General features: G+C 62.1%; 1 protein-coding gene across 3 annotated transcripts in view; it reads right to left on the bottom strand.

Moving 5' to 3' along the window:
• LOC119109503 (activated Cdc42 kinase-like) overlaps window positions 1–18089 on the bottom strand; it is a 41302-nt gene that overhangs the window by 6188 nt on the left and 17025 nt on the right. For all 3 annotated transcript variants that reach the window (XM_037233135.1, XM_037233138.1, XM_037233136.1), the window contains exons 14-18: window positions 11299–11486; window positions 7833–8036; window positions 6664–6888; window positions 3426–3634; window positions 2643–2777 (exon numbers count right to left, since the gene is read on the bottom strand). In XM_037233135.1, the coding sequence (XP_037089030.1) occupies window positions 2643–2777; window positions 3426–3634; window positions 6664–6888; window positions 7833–8036; window positions 11299–11486 (961 nt within the window). The remainder of the gene's footprint in view (window positions 1–2642; window positions 2778–3425; window positions 3635–6663; window positions 6889–7832; window positions 8037–11298; window positions 11487–18089) is intronic.

The raw sequence follows: 18089 nt of genomic DNA, 5'->3' as shown, positions 1-18089 counted from the left end.
CCGCCCCCTGGACATAGTGCGGACACACCCACCGATGGGCCGCCCCCTGGACGTGAGTGCCGACACCGCCACTGATGCCGCCCCCTGGACGGAGTGCCGACACACGCCACCGATGCCGCCCCCTGGACGGAGTGCCGACACACGCCACCGATGCCGCCCCCTGGACATAGTGCGGACACACGCCACCGATGCCGCCCCCTGGACGGAGTGCCGACACACGCCACCGATGCCGCCCCCTGGACGAGTGCCGACACAAACGCCACCGATGCCGCCCGGACATAGTGCCGACACACGCCACCGATGCCGCCCCCTGGACGGAGTGCCGACACACGCGCTGGTCAGCATGGAGCCAGTCACGACGTAGCACGGAATCTTCCCCGAGACGGAGCTGATCCCACGTCGATCCCCCGCGGGGCCACACACCGCGGGCGGCCTTAGCACTGGACCGAGGTACGGGCGAAGGCCAGCTCACATCCGGGGGCCCTAGCACTGACCGAGGTACGCGAAGGCCAGCTCACACCCGGGGCGCCCTAAGCACTGACCGAGGTACGCGAAGGCCAGCTCACATCCGGGGCGCCCTAGCATGCTGACCGAGGTAGGGCGAAGGCCAGCCTCAACCAGGGCGCCTAGCACTGACCGGTACCGCGAAGGCCAGCTCACACCCGGCGCGCCCTAGCAACTGACCGAGGTATCAGCAGAAGGCCGCTCACATCCGGGGCGCCCTAGCACTGACCGAGTATACAGCGAAGGCCAGCTCACACCGGGGCGCCCTAGCCTGACCGAGGTCACGGCGAAGGCCAGCTCACACCCGGGGCGCCCTAGTACTGACCGAGGTCGCGAAGGCCAGCTCACACCCGGGGCGCCCTAGCACTGACCGAGGTACGCGAAGGCCAGCTCACACACGGGGCGCCCTAGCACTGGACCGAGGTAATCGGCGAAGGCCAGCTCACATCCGGGGCGCCCTAGCACTGACCGAGGTACGCGAGGCCAGCTCACACCAGGGGCGCCCTAGCACTGACCGAGTACAAGCGAAGGCCAGCTCACACCCGGGGCGCCCTAGCACTGACCGAGGTACGGCGAAGGCCAGCTCATCACCCGGGGCGCCCTAGCACTGACCGAGGTACAGCGAAGGCCAGCCCACACCCGGGGCGCCCTAGCACTGACCGAGGTACAGCGAAGGCCAGCTCACACCCGGGGCGCCCTAGCACTGACCGAGGTACAGCGAAGGCCAGCCCACACCCGGGGCGCCCTAGTACTGACCGAGGTACGGCGAAGGCTAGCTCACACCGGGGGCGCCCTAGCACTGACCGAGGTACAGCGAAGGCCAGCTCACACCCGGGGCGCCCTACCACTGACCGAGGTACAGCGAAGGCCAGCTCACACCGGGGGCGCCCCCTAGCACTGACCGAGGCACACCGAAGGCCAGCTCACACCCGGGGCGCCCCAGCACTGACCGAGGTACAGCAAAGGCCAGCTCACACCCGGGGCGCCCTAGTACTGACCGAGGTACAGAGACACACCGATCGCCTTCCCTCCGTCACTCCATCCCGAGCAGCCACCCAGCACCTGCCCTCCATCCAGAGGCGCGCGCAGAAGGGCCAGCGGCACGATGACGTTTCTGTGCCTCCAAATTTTAGGTGCTTCCCCCCCCCGCCCCCTTTTAACCAAACGGGACATTTTGCAGTCGCGCATGTCCGCGAGTTCAGATCGAGGAGGCTCCCACAGCTAGACTAGCGGGTCCTTAATGGGGTCCAGGACGCCTCTTCCTTCATCAAGGGGTACTTGGCTGGATCAGGAGACCCTTTTCTGAATTAGGTAGTCCCTGCTCTGGATCATAAAGCCATGTCCTGTGTTAAGGAGGTCCGTTTCCTGGATTCCGAGGCTCCCTAATTGTCCTCGCTCCCACGTTGGTACAGCCTGCAGCCGCGACGGACCGTGTTTGACCTGCAAAGCAGGACCCTCTCCACTCCCCCCCCCCCCCCCCAATTCTCTCAGCAGTTGGACGTGATGACTACACCATACATGCTGGAACCTTGAAAACCTGGGTTTGGAACTTTGAATCCTACAATGATGCTTGTCGGACCGACATCGATCCCGTTTTTCCTAAGAGAGAAGCAACCAGCGACATCCCCTCGCAAGTAATAACCCGAATCGCCTTGAACACTTATTTTGTTGCTTCTCACGACAGATACCGCGAACATAAAAAAGGTCAGGCAACACTTACAAATGTAAGCATCCTTTGTGTGAAATTAGCTCTTGTGCTGAGCTGCTACTGTCCTCCATGCCCCCAAAAATGGAGGTAGATCTGCCTCCCAAAATCCTAAAATCGCTTTGACAAACGAAAGCTTTACTTTCTCCAAGCTAGGCAGGAACGAAATATATCGGTTTGACCATTAATAGGTTCCTGTAAAGGACCCCAACCCTTCTTCCCGTCCAAACTGAGGAGACCTATTGGAAAGTCTCGTTCAGGACCACCCCGCCCCCCCCCCCCTCCTGCGAGGAGCCATTTGACCTAGAATACCCCTTAGACAATTATGCCCCAACTCCAGACCCGCAACGCCGCCCCTGTTCCCCCTCCATTCGACCTGCGCGAAACGCCCCCTTGCCGCCGGCACCGGAGGCGGCCGGCGGCCGGTACGCACTTGGAGTTGAGCAGGCCGGCGGCCTTGGAGCGGGCCACGCCCTGGCTGCGCTCGATGGTGGCCACGCCCGTCGGCGTCACGTTGTGCTTGTTGCCACGGATCTTCGGTCGAACCGTGATGCCGGCCCGCAGCATCCTGCCATTCAGACCAGGTCAGGTCAGGTCAGGTCAGATCGGGTAGTGCCGGGTCAGATCAGTCGGGTCAGATCAGGCTGGGGTATGTTGGGTCCCGCTAGCTCAGGCTGGTCACATCGTGGAGGCTGGACGGGGTTGGGGCGAATCACACCCGCGGGCCGTGGTGAGATATTCAGCATCAGTTTTAAATGGCACGAGACTGCTGGGGACGGCTGGTGCAATTTCGAGAACGTCTGCCCGCAGCGGCAATTCATGGGTTTGAATGTCCCCCCACGACAGGATGCTTGAGCGTCCGCTGGCGACGGAAAGGTCGTGGGTTTAGGCCTGACTTCCGGTCTAGTGATACAACGTCTCGGCGATGATCCGCGTAATGGATGGCGAAGGCGTGGCCGAAAACAAGACTGCGCCGTTACACAGAGAAGCGGCACCGGCGCCAAGGACTACCGGCGGCTGATGACAATGAACACATCCTTTGATGCCGTGCGGCGACCACGCCACGCATCGCGGGGAGCCAAGCCGCTGAAGTCCGGGAAGAAACCCATCAACAACGCCGTGCAAGACGATCGACTGACGGCGGCCGGCACTGAGCGGCGGCGCCCGGTCGGCCGCTGCCGGCCACCGTTCTCCTCGGTGACTCCGGTCGACTGACCTGAGCGGGTTGTCGGAGGTCTCCGAGAGCGTGTCGTCGGCAGCGGCGGCGGCGGCGGCGGCGACGGAGCAGGCGGCCGGATGTCCAGCAGTGGCGGATACAGAAGCGGCGGAGGCGGCGGCGGCGGCGGGCGTCGGTGGGGCGCAGGTCAGGGAGGGTTTGTGCACCAGTGAGTTGTAGGCTTCGCGCTCCTCGTGTTTAAGCGAGGCCTGGAACAGCGACACACAAGCCGTGCCAGGCGCATGCTACTCACCCTCAGCCGCCCGACACCACAGGCCAGACGGATGACCGAAACCTCCGGCTGAAGGCGACGTTCACACGTCACATCCACCCGGGCTTGACAGACGGCGATCAGCTGGTGATTACACAGCTTTGACATGAGTACCCGACATTTAATGATACAGTAAGGATGGCAACGAAATCGGCTGTGCTTCTCTAGACCATATCAGGCGGGCTTGAATAACTTGACGAGAATGTAAGCAAAAGAGCAATCAGTTATGTTGATGCTGTCACAGACAAAAGCGGAAAAACTGGATCATCACACACATACATACATACATACATACATAATGCATATATATATATATATATATATATATATATATATATATATATATATATATATATATATATATATGTATATCAACCGCATCATTTTCTTGGTTTATGTCACACAAGTCTGAGGCTGCGATGCGTGCAAAGCGAAGCCAGAGTACGGTCATTAAAGCGCTTGTAAAACAACCCACAACTTAGGTTCATAGATTCATGTTATGGCACAGGCGGGAGTGCAGGAAACACTGATTTATCACATACCTAGCTTGACAGCACAAGTTTCGTTGGCTAATTTCACAAAGTCATAGGCTGCGATGCGTGCAAAGCAAGGCTGAAACACGGCCACCTAAAGCCTTCGTAAAATAAATCACAACAAAACGGCAGTATTCAACTCTTCCCCGGCGAACGCAACCCAGGGCGCTGGCCTCGCGCGCGTGGACACGTTAGAGGCGGTCAGGATTAATGCCCCAAGCGCTGCGACGGGCCGCGAGGACCGGGCCAGCCGGAGCCGCCGCCCAGGCACGCCACAGAGCTGGCTGCCGGCGCCAGACATGCGGGCGGCAACAGCCACCAACAGCCAAACAAAACACAACAAAGTAACACCCGCAGCGCCGCGGTCTAACCAACGCATCGCAAAGGGTGCACGGCGCGCCGGATGGCAAGGGGCCACTGCACACCACCCACGTGTCGCAGCTTAGACAGGACGCGTCTGCTTCCTGTGCTGGCAACTACATAGTAAATGCTTCGCTACACGTGGAGGGTGCGAGAAAGGGGGGGAGCGGGAGGGGGCAGAAGACAGCCCTGGAACCCCCCGTAAGAGACAAAAAAGTGTGATTGTGATCGTGCGCGCGGAGAGAGAGAGAGAGAGAGAGAGAGAGAGAGAGATGAGGAGAGAGAGAGAGAGGCGAGGGGAGGGAGGAGAGAGGGGAGGGGAGGAGAGAGAGAGAGGCCGAAGAGAAAGAGAGGGAAGGAGGGAGAGGAGCGAGGAAGGAGAGCGCGAGAGAGAGGAGCGAGACGAGAGCGAGAGCGAGAGCGAGAAGCGAGATCGATAGCGAGAGCGAGAGCGGAGAGCGAGAGAGCGAGAGCGAGAGCGAGAGCGAGAGCGAGATCGAGAGCGAGAGGAGATCAGAGCGAGAGCGAGAGCGAGAGCGAAGCGAGAGCGAGAGCGGAGGCGAGAGAAGAGCAGAGCGAGAGCGAGAGCGAGAGCGAGCGCAGCGAGAGAGAGAGCGAGAGCGAGAGCGAGAGCGAGAGAGCGAGCGAGAGCGAGAGAGCGAGAGAGCGAAAGCGAGAGAGCGGAGAGCGATAACGAGAGAGCGAGAGAGCGAGAACGAGAGAGCGAGAAGGAGAGAGCGACGAGCGAAGAGAGCGAGAAGCGGAGAGCGAGAGAGTCGAGATCGAGAGCGAGAGAGCGAGAGAGCGGAGCCAGAGAGGGAGAGCCAGAGAGGGAGAGCCAGAGAGGGAGAGCCAGAGAGGGAGAAGCCAGAGCCAGAGAGGGGAGCCAGCCAGAGAGGGAGAGCCAGAGCCAGAGGGGAGGAGCCAGAGCCAGAGGGAGAGCCCAGCCAGAGAGGGAGAGCCAGAGAGGGAGAGCCAGAGAGGGAGAGCCAGAGAGGGAGAGCCAGAGAGGGAGAGCGATAGTGAGTGACCTCCGGCGCCGGACCCTTCGGACCTCCGACGACCAGCCGCGCCGCCGCTGGTCGTCGGAGGTCATCGGAGTCTCGTCGTTGGCGCGGGCCACGGTGCAGCACAGTCAGCTAACAACACAGCCAAGTCTTCAAGCCACAGTGGCATCGCTGGGCCGGGCACAAAGAAGTGTTCACTATCTTGAGCACTGATTACTCGTTTCAAAGTGTGCCTGTCATCGCTCCTTCCGAAACGTGATCGAGCGTAGCCTTTTCCCCTCTCCTACCCAATCCCTGGCAGGTTGTCTGCTGCACTAACCCATTCCATTAGTTTAAATCTAGCCCCGTTCCCAACCGGCCCTCCGCGATGCTCAAGCTGCCCCAGTGGCGCGTGGACGCATCTAGTCTGAAAGCATGCAGCGCCGCCATTGGTAGCGACGTGTGACGTCACAGCCAATCACAAGAGAGGGTGGGCGGGCCTACCTTAGACTGCATCCTGTGGCAGAAACGGGAGGGCGCGTTAGTCGTGAGCACCGCACTGCCCGCCCACCCACGGGCGGCCAGCAAAAGGGGCGAGGCAGGCCATTCGGTCAACGTGTAACGTGCCCTCTCAAAACAAGGTGACACTCTGGCGAGGCCGTCACGGACGACACGACCATATGCGAGACGATACGCCCGGTATACGTGCTGTCACATCCACAGGGCAGCCCCGAGCGCCAAGAGCAAAATATATGTTGTACTCCACCCCCCCCCCCCCCCCCCCCCCCCCCCCACCGCATCTCGCCTAGCCGTGACGGTCACGACGGCGGCAGAGACGCGGCCAGAACAAACGCGGGTACGCTTACGCCCATGAGAACGGAGCTAGTCAACACCTCAACTCGACACCTGCTCGTACGTCAGTGCCGCGCCACATTGCACGTCTCCTTCAGTGGGCTCCACGTCCGACCGCGGGCCTGCGCGTCTGGGCGGGACGCCGGGCCGGGCTGCTTCGTCGAGGCCGCAGCGCCGGCCAGCGCCGCTCGCCGCCGGCCGGCCGGCCCGCCCGGGCGTCGCCGGCTGAGCCGCACCTGTATGTCGGGGATGCTGGCCGCCTCCGTGCTGAAGTTACGGCGCACCGTCGGCGGGCTCGGCTTCAGCTTGAACGAGAACTTCTTCTTGGTCGGGCTGCTCGGCGTGTGCGGCGAGTCGAGCGAGTCCGAGTCGAGCTCGGCCATCGAGCGCGCCGCCAGGTCGTTGGCCATGGCGATGGCCTGCTCCAGTGTGCGCCGATCCGACTCGGAGATGTCGCGCACCTGGCGGCGGTCGCGGCCGTCACGGTCGGCAGCGGCAACAGCGCCCGACGGCCAACACACACCCACGCGGCCACAGCGGCTTCACGGAAACCGGACACGTGCCATCCCTCTTAAGCTCCCCTTTTTCTCACAGAAACTCCCACATTTCCCCGGGCCCCAGCGATTGAGCTCCGCATAAGTCCGAACCATGTATCAAGCTCTGCATTTCTGTTGTTGACGATTCTGTCACCAAACGCACCACCACTTGCACCACTTCACTAAAGCATTTGTTTGACCCGATGGCTTCCTTTCCTCTATCATTTGATAACGTGATAGCACGTACGAAATGAAATTAAACGCCGCTTGCATCAGGCAAATACACATGCAGTGGGCAACTAGATAAGGACAGCGCAGCCGTCTGGCAATTCCGACAGGACAGAGGGAGCTCAGTATGGATGATGCGGACCGTGTGCCGGTGCACACAGAGCAACGCAGGCGCGCTGCTTCGGAACATGGCCGGCACGGCGGCCCACACCATGACACACGCAGGGGACCGACCGAGATCCCCGCCAGGCATCGGGACGGAGCGGCTCCAGCGGCTCGAGCGGCAACAGCCCAGCGTGACACACGGTCACAGTTTCGATCAATGCGGCGTGACTGAACCCACGCTGGTAATCGCCGGAGTCAAACGGCCCACTTCCACTCTGCCCAGCTGCCAGTCCGCCCGGCAGCCCACAGCCTGCGCCAGGGAAACGTCAGACGCCCTCCACGCCGAGCCCGTGCGCACAGACCGCCTTGTGGCCAGGCCGTCAGTCCCCACAAGGCTATCCACAGCTGGGTTATTCACCGCCAGCCGACGCCTGTCCCTGGCGACCCGCTCCGCTGCTGAGCCACGCTCCCCGCCAGACCGGCATGCACACATCTCCACGTCCGTGCCGAGGTGCCGCCTCGCCCCTGCCGCCTACCTTGCTCTCCTTGCGCTTCTTCTGGCCCTGTTCGCGCAGCATGCGCGCGCTCTGTTCGCGCAGCTCGTTGCGCATGTTGCTGGCCTCGCCGCCCGAGGTGGACTCCTCGGACATGATGCGGTCGCGCGGGCGCGGCTGCGTGGCGGCCGGCGCCTCCAGTATGGACATCACCTCGTCCATCAGGCTCGGCCCCAGGTCAAACGGCTGCAACGGCGGCCACCCGTCAGGCTGGCATCGGGCGGCGCGGCCGGGATCAGGCGGCGCGGGCCGGGATCAGGCGGCACGGGCCGGGATCAGGCGGCGCGGGCCGGGATCAGGCGGCACGGCCGGGATCAGGCGCCGCGGCCGGAATCAGGCGGCGCGGGCCGAGATCAGGCGGCGCGACCGGGATCAGGCGACGCGGCCGGGATCAGGCGGCGCGGGCCGAGATCAGGCGGCGCGACCGGGATCAGGCGACGCGGCCGGGATCAGGCGACGTAGACCGGGATCAGGCGACGCGGGCCGGACAGCCGGAGCAAAGCAGGTAATAGGGAGCTTCGTCAGTCAACGAACAAGTTGTGCAGGCAATAACCTCATGGCAACCACAGGCAACTATTACCTTGACGAAAAAGCCCATACCATAAAGCGTTCTGAATCAAAAGAATGAAACAAAATCATGCATTTCGATAATGACGTCTTCACGTGACAAATTATATCGATATGACATGTTGCGAATGCTAATAAAGAACATCTCGACGCGTGAAAGCCTGTGCAACCAAGCCGTAATATATTTCGACTCAGTGGTGGCCGCACGGCGAGATAACCTTCGCCAGCGCCTGGCGCTTCGCCACGTGCCGCGCCCGGGCGGAGTCAACCTGCGCCGACACCACGCCTGACGCGGCGGAACAAACACTCGAAGGGTGCTGGTGGCGCCGCACGGCAGCCCCGTTTCCGGCGTCTCATGCACTCATACCTGTCACGGCGGGTCGAGCGATATCAGGTCATGTTTTTATCGTCCCTGCGGCCGTCTCTGGCGCACGGGCATGTTACGCGGGAAGTGGCAGCCGGCGAGCACGAGGGTGCGCCTTTTACACACCACCGTCGGCCGTCAAGGGACGAAAGGTAGCGCGTGCCCGCCCGCTTCCCAGGAAGGGCATTGTGATCCAGCACCGCGCGTTATCAGCATGTAGTAACTATAACGGGCAGAGTGGACCTGTCAACTGCGGCCTCGGACCCACTGATGACTGGCCGGCTGTAACAGCGCTTCTGATGCATGGGCGTGAGGTGCGTAAAGGCCCCATGGTGTATGCTAAACGCATGGGGATTCCCGACGAAGAAACCGTATACGAAGATCCATGAACTGTAACAAATGTCAGACGCCATGTCCTCTGGACATTTCCGTGTGATATGAAGAGAAGAACATGTAGTTTTCTCTCCAGGCTTTCGGACCGTCTTGCCGGTCCTTCTACAGGGGCAGAGATAAAGGTCTTGAGAAGCGCGGTCCGGAAGATCAGATTACAACCCAACATCAAGCACGAACCTAAGGCTGTTGCGATAATTCAAATTGAAAGGCATCAATAGCGGTTTTGCTGTTTGCGACGGAAGTCAGGTTTGCCTGCAAGTGCACTTTTCCGCGATGGTTGGGAGCTGCAGTGAATGCATTCACGAGAAGTGAAATACGACCTCACAATGTGACCCTGGCATACTGTTGCCGGTGACACCACATGTGGACGCCGCCGGACGTGATCTTGGTGTAACGCAGCTGCCCCAGTTCCATGCCCCAGGGCAAACTGAAGTGGTAATACACAGCGTCCGGCCAGGAAGGCGCTGCTGCTGAATTAAGCCGCTGTTTAGAGCAGATCGATATGCGGCAGAGCACGCGACCGTGATCATCTGAGTCAGTGTTCGATGGCTTCGCAGGAACCCATCATCAATGAAAGCCTGGTCGCCAGGAGGCGGGTGGAACTCCGGACGTTAGGCCCTCTTGCGTCGGGACAGATGAACATCGGTTTTCAAGGGGCTTGCTCCCTGACATATTTATTTTATGGCCAAATGCCACGATTATCGCCTCGGTAACGTGCCCTGGGAGACAAAATACACTACTCAAACACCCAATAAAGTGAGCGAACGAAGAGAGAACAAACGAGAATCAACATACTGAGCGTACAAGTCACTAGAAAAGGACAGAACCACAAGAAAGCCACCATGTTGCAGCGTCCGGGAAGTGTAGGGGAAGGGGGGGGGGGGGCAATGAGGACAGGATGCGAGATTGTGAAACAAAGGTGAGGCTGCACAAACAGGACCTAGAGCGCCAAGGAGAAAAACAGTGCAATGATGCGTACCACAAAAACGCACCATCTCCTGCCGACACTGGCACGACCGAGGTTGAATGTCACAGTAGGAACAAAGCCAACAGAAGCGCAGAGAGCGGCGGTTACGTCGCGCAACTCACCTTCATTGGCAGGCTCTAGCTATCCGCCGTTCGAGCCTTGCTAGTGCTTGTCGTATCAATTCGTGATCAAAGCGGCCAGAGCAAAATGCGACAGGCTTTTGACTTGACTCAGCCCGTGTTTCCGGCCGCTGCCCGCTGCAGCCGCGGTGGTCGCCGCCGCCCGCAGCCCCCCTGAAGCCCAGCCGCCTCACCTCGGCCGCCGCCGCCACTGCCGGCTCCACTCCGAGAGGGTGGGCACTGCTCGAGATACGCCCCCTCCCTTACTCAGAGCGCGCGGCGCACCACGGGAGGAGCGTGAACGCGTCACCGGTCGGCCGCCGCCCCACCGCGGGAAGGCAAGACAACGCGGCGTCACGGACCGCGCCACCACGGGCCGCCCACCGGACAGCGGGGACCGCACGAGGGCAGGACGCTCCTCCAGCCGTCCCGGTCGCTGCACCAAAGGCGTGGCAGTGAGCAACGGAGTAGCAGCACCCAGCCGTCAATGGATCGCGAAGCGGCTTAACCACTCAACGGGACGGCGGCTCGAGGGTAGAGATAGTGACGGCTGATAATGACGCCGGCGGCGGGCTAGTCAATGTGTGACTGGGCCTGTCTATATTTGTTCAACAAAGAATATCGTGACAAGCTGTTGACCGGCCGAGAGGAATGGCCCAGTTAGATTGTCACTTCAAGATAGGACAGTGAAGCGCTGCAACGGCCTCGTGTATCTCAGGATTATTTTATGACACATTACCTGCACGTCAGTCCAAGTTGCACTATCTCGCGTCTGTCATCGATCACCTCCGGTGCCACTGAGCTTGTAGTTTGTGTTCCGGCCCCAATTACTATCAGTGAGCGCTGCGGAATGGGCGGGAGCCCGCACCAGTGACGTGATTCTGACGTCACTGGCGACGTGTCTTCTCCCGCTCGTCTTATACTCAGACTCACATCACTTTGTAGATGGCGTTGAAGTGAGCTCTCTCGCTTCTCCCGCCCCGAGCGCAATGCGTTCTGGAATGGCGGGAACGCCGCGCCGTCCCGCCCCCGACTCACGTCGCTCTGGAAGGGAGGGCTGGTGGCGGCAGCGGGCGCCGCGGCCCCGGCCACCTCGGCCTCCTCGTCACTGATCTCGTGGTACTCGTGCTGCCCTCTGGTGCCGACCACACGGCGGTAGATGTCGCCTCGGGCGGCCGGTCGGTCCGGCGGCGCATCTCGCTCCCACACGGTGTCAGCCGACAGCTCTGCCGACAAAGCAACGCTGCAGATCAGCTGCGGAGGTCATCTGACGTCACCCACTTCTCACCCTGGCAGAAGGACGGGCACCGCGGGGAATCGAACCCCGTACCCTTGGTTTGCCGGGCCGCGTGGCTCCAGCACTGAGCTACCGGCATCCATACGGAAAGGGCGTGCACGGGAGGGCGGAGAACACGACACACACGGCTGGCGTGCTGGTGTGGAACGGCTCTGCCGAGACGGAGAACAACCAACGACTTGTGGCTGCCAAGACTTGACAAAAACGGGCATAAAGGCATGCTGGATTATACAACAAGCACCGAATATTTGTTTTTTCTAATCAGGGAAATATGTCAGGGGTTACAACTGCGGCATCGCCATGGATTCGAAACATGCATAAGGTTCCATTACCATTGAAAATGTGCATTGACGAACTACGTTGTGTGGCTATATATAATATTTGATTCCATTGTCATAGCAAAACAAATAATCGCTACACAAATCAGATAAAAAGGTTACAGGTTAATCAAATTAAAACGTTCCGACAAGGTACAGTTACTCCACATCCGTCCACAGATTTCTACGGCGGAAAACAGGCTCCCAAAACTTAACTTAGAACAGCAAACAATAACCACAAACAATCCATCTCAGCGGTTCAGCAAGACAACGCTGGCTTCATAATGCAGCAGCTCCAGATATCAGTCCCAGAACGGGTGAGCACCATCTGACCCGAATGACACAGACAAGACAGCTGACCAGTGGAGGGCAGGCCTGGCCCAGCGCGGCCGGGCTGCTGCATGTGAGCCTGTTCGAAGTCCTGCCTGGCCCCACGGCCTGTGGCCAAATTATACGATTAGAGTGCTCTCAAACCAGGAGCTAGCCACGCAAACCGTTCGAAGTAATATACAATATCACACCTTTAAACTCCTACACATAAGCGGCTCTCGAGTGTTTTGCCTATCGGCCGGACTTGCCCAGCACCAGCCGTCGCAGCAGTCAGCTGAAGACGCGACCGCCGAGGGCGCCGGCGCCGACCGATAGCGGCTGAGTTCCCACGACCGCTCGATTACGCCGATCACTGGGACACCACTGACTCAGGGGCCGACGTAGTACGGCTGAGTCAACAGTGATGACCGGGCGGCCGCAGATCAGCTGCAGCCCCGGGGGCGTCGGCACGCGCCTGCCTCGCCAGCGTACAGAGCGAGGCCCGTCCACAACCGAGTCACGTCTGCCTCACCAGCGTACAGAGGGAGGCCCGTCCACAACCGAGACACGCCTGCCTCACCAGTGTACAGAGGGAGGCCCGCCCACAACCGGGACACGCCTGCCTCACCAGCGTACAGAGGGAGGCCCGTCCACAACCGAGACACGTCTGCCTCACCAGCGTACAGAGCGAGGCCCGTCCACAACCGAGACACGTCTGCCTCACCAGCGTACAGAGGGAGGCCCGTCCACAACCGAGACACGCCTGCCTCACCAGTGTACAGAGGGAGGCCCGCCCACAACCGGGACACGCCTGCCTCACCAGCGTACAGAGGGAGGCCCGCCCACAACCGAGACACGCCTGCCTCACCAGCGCACAGAGGGAGGCCCGTCCACAACCGAGACACGTCTGCCTCACCAGCGTACAGACGGAGGCCCTGTACAGACGGAGGTCTTGTGAAGAGCACCGGCCCGCAGTCTGCGAGCCACGGCAGCCCGGGCTCTCCACCGTCCCGAGCGCCGGCCCGCAGTCTGCGAGCCAACGCAGCTCGGGCTCTCCACTGTCACGAGCACCGGCCCGCAGTCTGCGAGCCAAGGGCAGCCCGGGCTCTCCACTGTCACGAGCACCGGCCCGCAGTCTGCCAGCCACGGCAGCCCGGGCCCCCCACTGTCACGAGCACCGGCCCGCAGTCTGCCAGCCACGGCAGCCCGGGCTCCCCGCTCCAAACACCGGGCCGCAGTCTGCGGGCCACGGCACCCCGGGCTCTCCACCATCCCGAGCACCGGCCCGCAGTCTGCGAGCCACAGTAGCCCGGGCTCTCCACCGTCCCGAGCACCGGCCCGCAGTCTGCGAGCCACAGTAGCCCGGGCTCTCCACTGTCACGAGCACCGGCCCGCAGTCTGCCAGCCACGGCAGCCCGGGCCCCCCACTGTCACGAGCACCGGCCCGCAGTCTGCCAGCCACGGCAGCCCGAGCTCCCCGCTCCAAACACCGGGCCGCAGTCTGCGGGCCACGGCACCCCGGGCTCTCCACCATCCCGAGCACCGGCCCGCAGTCTGCGAGCCACAGTAGCCCGGGCTCTCCACCGTCCCGAGCACCGGCCCGCAGTCTGCGAGCCACAGTAGCCCGGGCTCTCCACCATCCCGAGCGCCGGCCCGCGGTCTGCGAGCCACGGCAGCCCGGGCTCTCCACCGTCCCGAGCGCCGGCCAGCTGGCCTCGGCTCCGCACGTACCGATAAAGCCCGAGTCGCGGTTGTGCAGCTTGGCGGCGCACTCGAGCACGTCCGTCTGGAAGCCGCGGTTCACGACGCCCTGGCGAGGGCTCGGCCGACGTCGCCAGAGCCGCAGCCGCGCCGCGCTCGACATGGCGGCCTCGGGCCCGCCGGTGCGTCCCGGCGCCGATGCAGCGGAGGACGCCGGGCGCCACGGTTCGCACAGCGCCTGAAGCTGGGCGCGCGGCGGCACGACCAGCGCTGCCTCAGACGGCCGCCGGCCACCGACGTCCGCCACCAGCGAGAGATGCCGCCGCTGCCGGGACGGGCGAGCGAGCGCGGCCCACTGGCGGCGGCAGCCAGCAGCCGGCACCTCTCTGCCCGCTATCTGGCGGCCAGCGGCGATAATAGCCGCGGCGGGCGATAGCTGCCGCCGGGCGGTGCTGCTGGCGGCGCCTTCAGCACGGGGAGCTGCCGATGCCTGGGCAGCCGGGCGAGGTGCCGGCAGCGGACAGAGTGGGCGCATTTGACATTAGTTATGGGTTGGTGCAAGCGATTGTGTTTTTTAATGCTTAGCAAATGCGTCACGGGGTGCCCCCCAGGACTTGCGAAAACGCATCCAGAATGTACTGTAGATAGAGGGCTGCTAGTAACTTTTCTAAAGAGAATATACCAGCCGCCTCCCGTTTCCCGCAATATGCACGAGGGCGAATACAGGCCTAGTCTTGACTCACAGCTTAGTCAACATAACCAGCCCGCCCACGACCGGCCGCGGCGATATTTACGACGGCATATCTTGACAGACGCTATCACAGGCCTTTGTCGACTGCAGCAACAGATGGCGGTACATGCTGCTACTAAGTGTCGTTTGCGTAGCGGAGGCCCGCGTCGCTTCAACAGTTCAGTAAGTTATCAGCCACAGTCCGAATTTGCTCCCACAAAGAACTCTTTCGCAGGCTTTCAGAACATTTCTTTTCCAACAGCAAGACGACAATCTCCCGTTGGAGCCACCTTCTTCTCCGTTCAGACGCGGCAGCTGGTACACTCGGAGCCGACCGCGTCGTGCCTATGCAGCCATGAGCCCCACTGTGCGGAACACACGCGTGGAAGACATCCAATATGTGTATCCCAATACAAGGACAGAACACAGCCATGTCCCAAGAGGAGTATCCAAAGTGTATTTGTTTAGTTAGGAAATAAACATGCCACAGGTAAAAACCCGATTACGGAAACAGTCCAGTAGGAAGAGTCCCCACTATCCACATCTATCTCGTATTGCGGGACACACTACAGGCGGACCACGCCTCGCCTGGGGTGGCGGACATTCTCAACAGAAGCAGCCCAGTCGAGCCCACCGATAAGGCTACTTTAACCTCTTGTCCAGGTGACCGATCCGGCCTTTTCTACAGTCTTCTAAAGGGAATGCTCGGAAGCAGCACTCTGGCAGAAGCATCACGTATTCGATAACGTTCTTGGCATGGCAAAACATCGTGCCACTTATCGCGCGCGGCATGAGGCCCGTCTTGACATACACGTTACAGGTTGGTCCGTGGCAGGATAAATGGCCTGCGACCAGCCAAACGCCCTCTGACAGGGCGGCCATGCTGCAAACCTCGGAGGCGCCTGGTCACAAACCAAGGCCGTGCAAACGTCATGGACACGGAAAACAGCAGATGTTTATCAGGCTTGCGCTAATGTCGGCAACTTTCCCGCACCGAAGCCGGCCGACTACGCCACGCCGGTCTACCCGCGCCGCCGGAAGGGGCCCCTTTCCGGTGCAGATGGCGCGCCGGGGCCGCCCGCGACCGGCCGACCTCCTGCCGCGCTCGACCGACGCCGCTCCAGCACACCGCATCGACGGCCGATGACGGATTTACGAGCGATGCTGACACGCGATATGCGGCTGAGCACGTCGATAAAGGTGGCGACAAAAAACGTCCGGCGGCGTGGCAGGCGAAGGAGGGGGAAGGGGGGGGGGGGGGCGGCCGTGACGGGCTGCAGACGGCCGGCGCGACTGACCGTCACCCAGGAATTCCTCAAGCTCCGGTGAGGAACGCCTCCGTGGCCGAGTGCAGGGTACGCGAGCACCAGCCACCGCCACGATCTGAGGCGCACACCACTCATCATGGTCCAAAGCCGCGCCTCGTGCAGTAATTTTGATCGCATCTGTTTGAATATTGAGGCACTGCTTACTATTGATGATCGGGTCACAGCACACGAGCACAAACGAACATCCGGAGGCACACGCCGTGGCCATCCACGTGGATGCTTTCGGACATCGACGAGGGCATCAAGCGCTAATAATACCCGATGGTTTTCCTCCATGCAGCATGCACGGACTGCATACACGCAAACACGGCGCGAACGGCTGATAGCACGCGCTTCGAAAAAGGGACGACCGATATTGAGATTTTCTGGTAACGAGACAATGATATGACTTATCTCCTCAAAACTCAGCTCCGTACTAAGAACAGCCTAACGAAGCAATTGCTCTTTACAATCCGAAAGGTCAAACCAAGCCAGCGGACTGTAAATCATGATTCATAAGAGATATCCGGAAAGGCCTTGCTGACCTCAAACCGGATTTATCGAAGTGCAGTGCAGGCGCTAGAGATATTACTGTAACTGCAGTTCATCGATGCAAATAGAGGTGTATCGAAACAGCGACAAAGGCATGTCGAGACGGTGAATGGTCTTCCCCTGCCGCGCCAATAGTGGGACGCTCCAACACTTCCTGCAGTGAGAAGCGGCATCACTCCCACTTCGATGGAACAGCATCAGCTAGACGCCACAAAATTCTTCTGAAGTGTGCCCGCTGCGCGCTGCGGCGCGGCGACGCCCGGCCCGGCAGTCCGCTGACGGACGGCATGACGTCACAGACCGGGTAGACAGCGCGGCGGCGGCGGCGGCAGGGCGGCGGGCGCACGCACCACCTGCGCCCGGTCCCACCGTGCCACCAGCGGCCGCAGGTCACGCTCCGAGGCCGCGCCGAGCCAGAGGCACGCAGGCCGGGACGGCGCCGGCGGGCGCCGGCTCACGGCGCCGCTTCAGACACGGCCGGCGCCGAGAGGCGTCCCGTCCGACTGCCGCCCGGAGGCACCGCGGTCGCCGCAGCCCTCGGCGCTTCGCGCCGGCGCGGCCGGGGACGCGCGCCCTCAGCGGGGTCACGGCCGGCGCCGAGAGGCGTCCCGCCCGACTGCCGTCCGGCGGCACCGCGGTCGTCGCAGCCCTCAGCGCCCCTCACCGGCGCGGCCGGGGATGCGCGCCCTCAGCGGGGTCACGGTCGGCGCCGAGAGGCGTCCCGCCCGACTGCCGTCCGGCGACACCGCGGTCGTCGCAGCCCTGGGCGCCCCGCGCCGGCGCGGCCGGGGACGCGCGCCCTCAGCGCGCGCCGGCAGTGGGGTCACGGTCGGAGCGCGGCGAGCCTTGAGTCGACGCGCGACACGGCACGGACCGGGAACAATGGCGTTCGCCCGCACCACCTGGCCTTTACGACGACCTTCCCAGTAATGGGCGGCGGACGAGGGTCGGCAGCGCGGGCACGACGGTGTGAACTGGGTTCGCTCCGACCGCCCGACAGGGGACGGGGGCCTGCGGTGGTGCTGGCCCGGGGCACGCGGGGGCGTTCGCATAGTGCTGTGCTGTTGCTGGCGTTTGATGGCGTCTGACACGCAGGGAAGTACGGTACGGACTCAGCCGTGACATTCTCATTAAGTCGTCATGATCGCCGTCATCCCATCACATGCCGCTACCCACGGCGTCAGCAGGCCTCGGGCCGCTGCCCACAGCGTCAGCAGGTCTCGGGTCGCTGCCCACGGCGTCAGCAGGCTTCGGGCCGCTGCCCACGGCACCAGCAGGCCTCGGGCCGCTGCCCACGGCGTCAGCAGGCCTCGGGCCGCTGCCAACGGCGTCAGCAGGCTTCCGGCCGCTGTCCGCGACAGCGACAGCCCGGCCCAGCAGGTTATCACGGTGCCGGCACCGATAGGGACCAGCCGCGGCCGGCACAGACGCAGGTGGCCGTCACCCAGGGCGGCCCGAACACACGCGCCACTCAGTGGACCATCACCTCCGCTGATAACACACCCACACCCACACACACACACCGACCCACCCGCGCCCCCGCGGCACATCACCACCTACACTGTGCAAGCTGGGCTGAGGGCGGTGTTTCCTTTTCGTGTAAATGTGCTGCTTTC

This window comes from Pollicipes pollicipes, unplaced genomic scaffold (assembly GCF_011947565.3).
Source record: "Pollicipes pollicipes isolate AB1234 unplaced genomic scaffold, Ppol_2.1 Scaffold_7231;HRSCAF=8579_pilon_pilon_pilon, whole genome shotgun sequence".
Classification (NCBI taxonomy): domain Eukaryota; kingdom Metazoa; phylum Arthropoda; class Thecostraca; order Pollicipedomorpha; family Pollicipedidae; genus Pollicipes; species Pollicipes pollicipes.
This window is presented reverse-complemented; position numbering and strand designations above follow the sequence as displayed.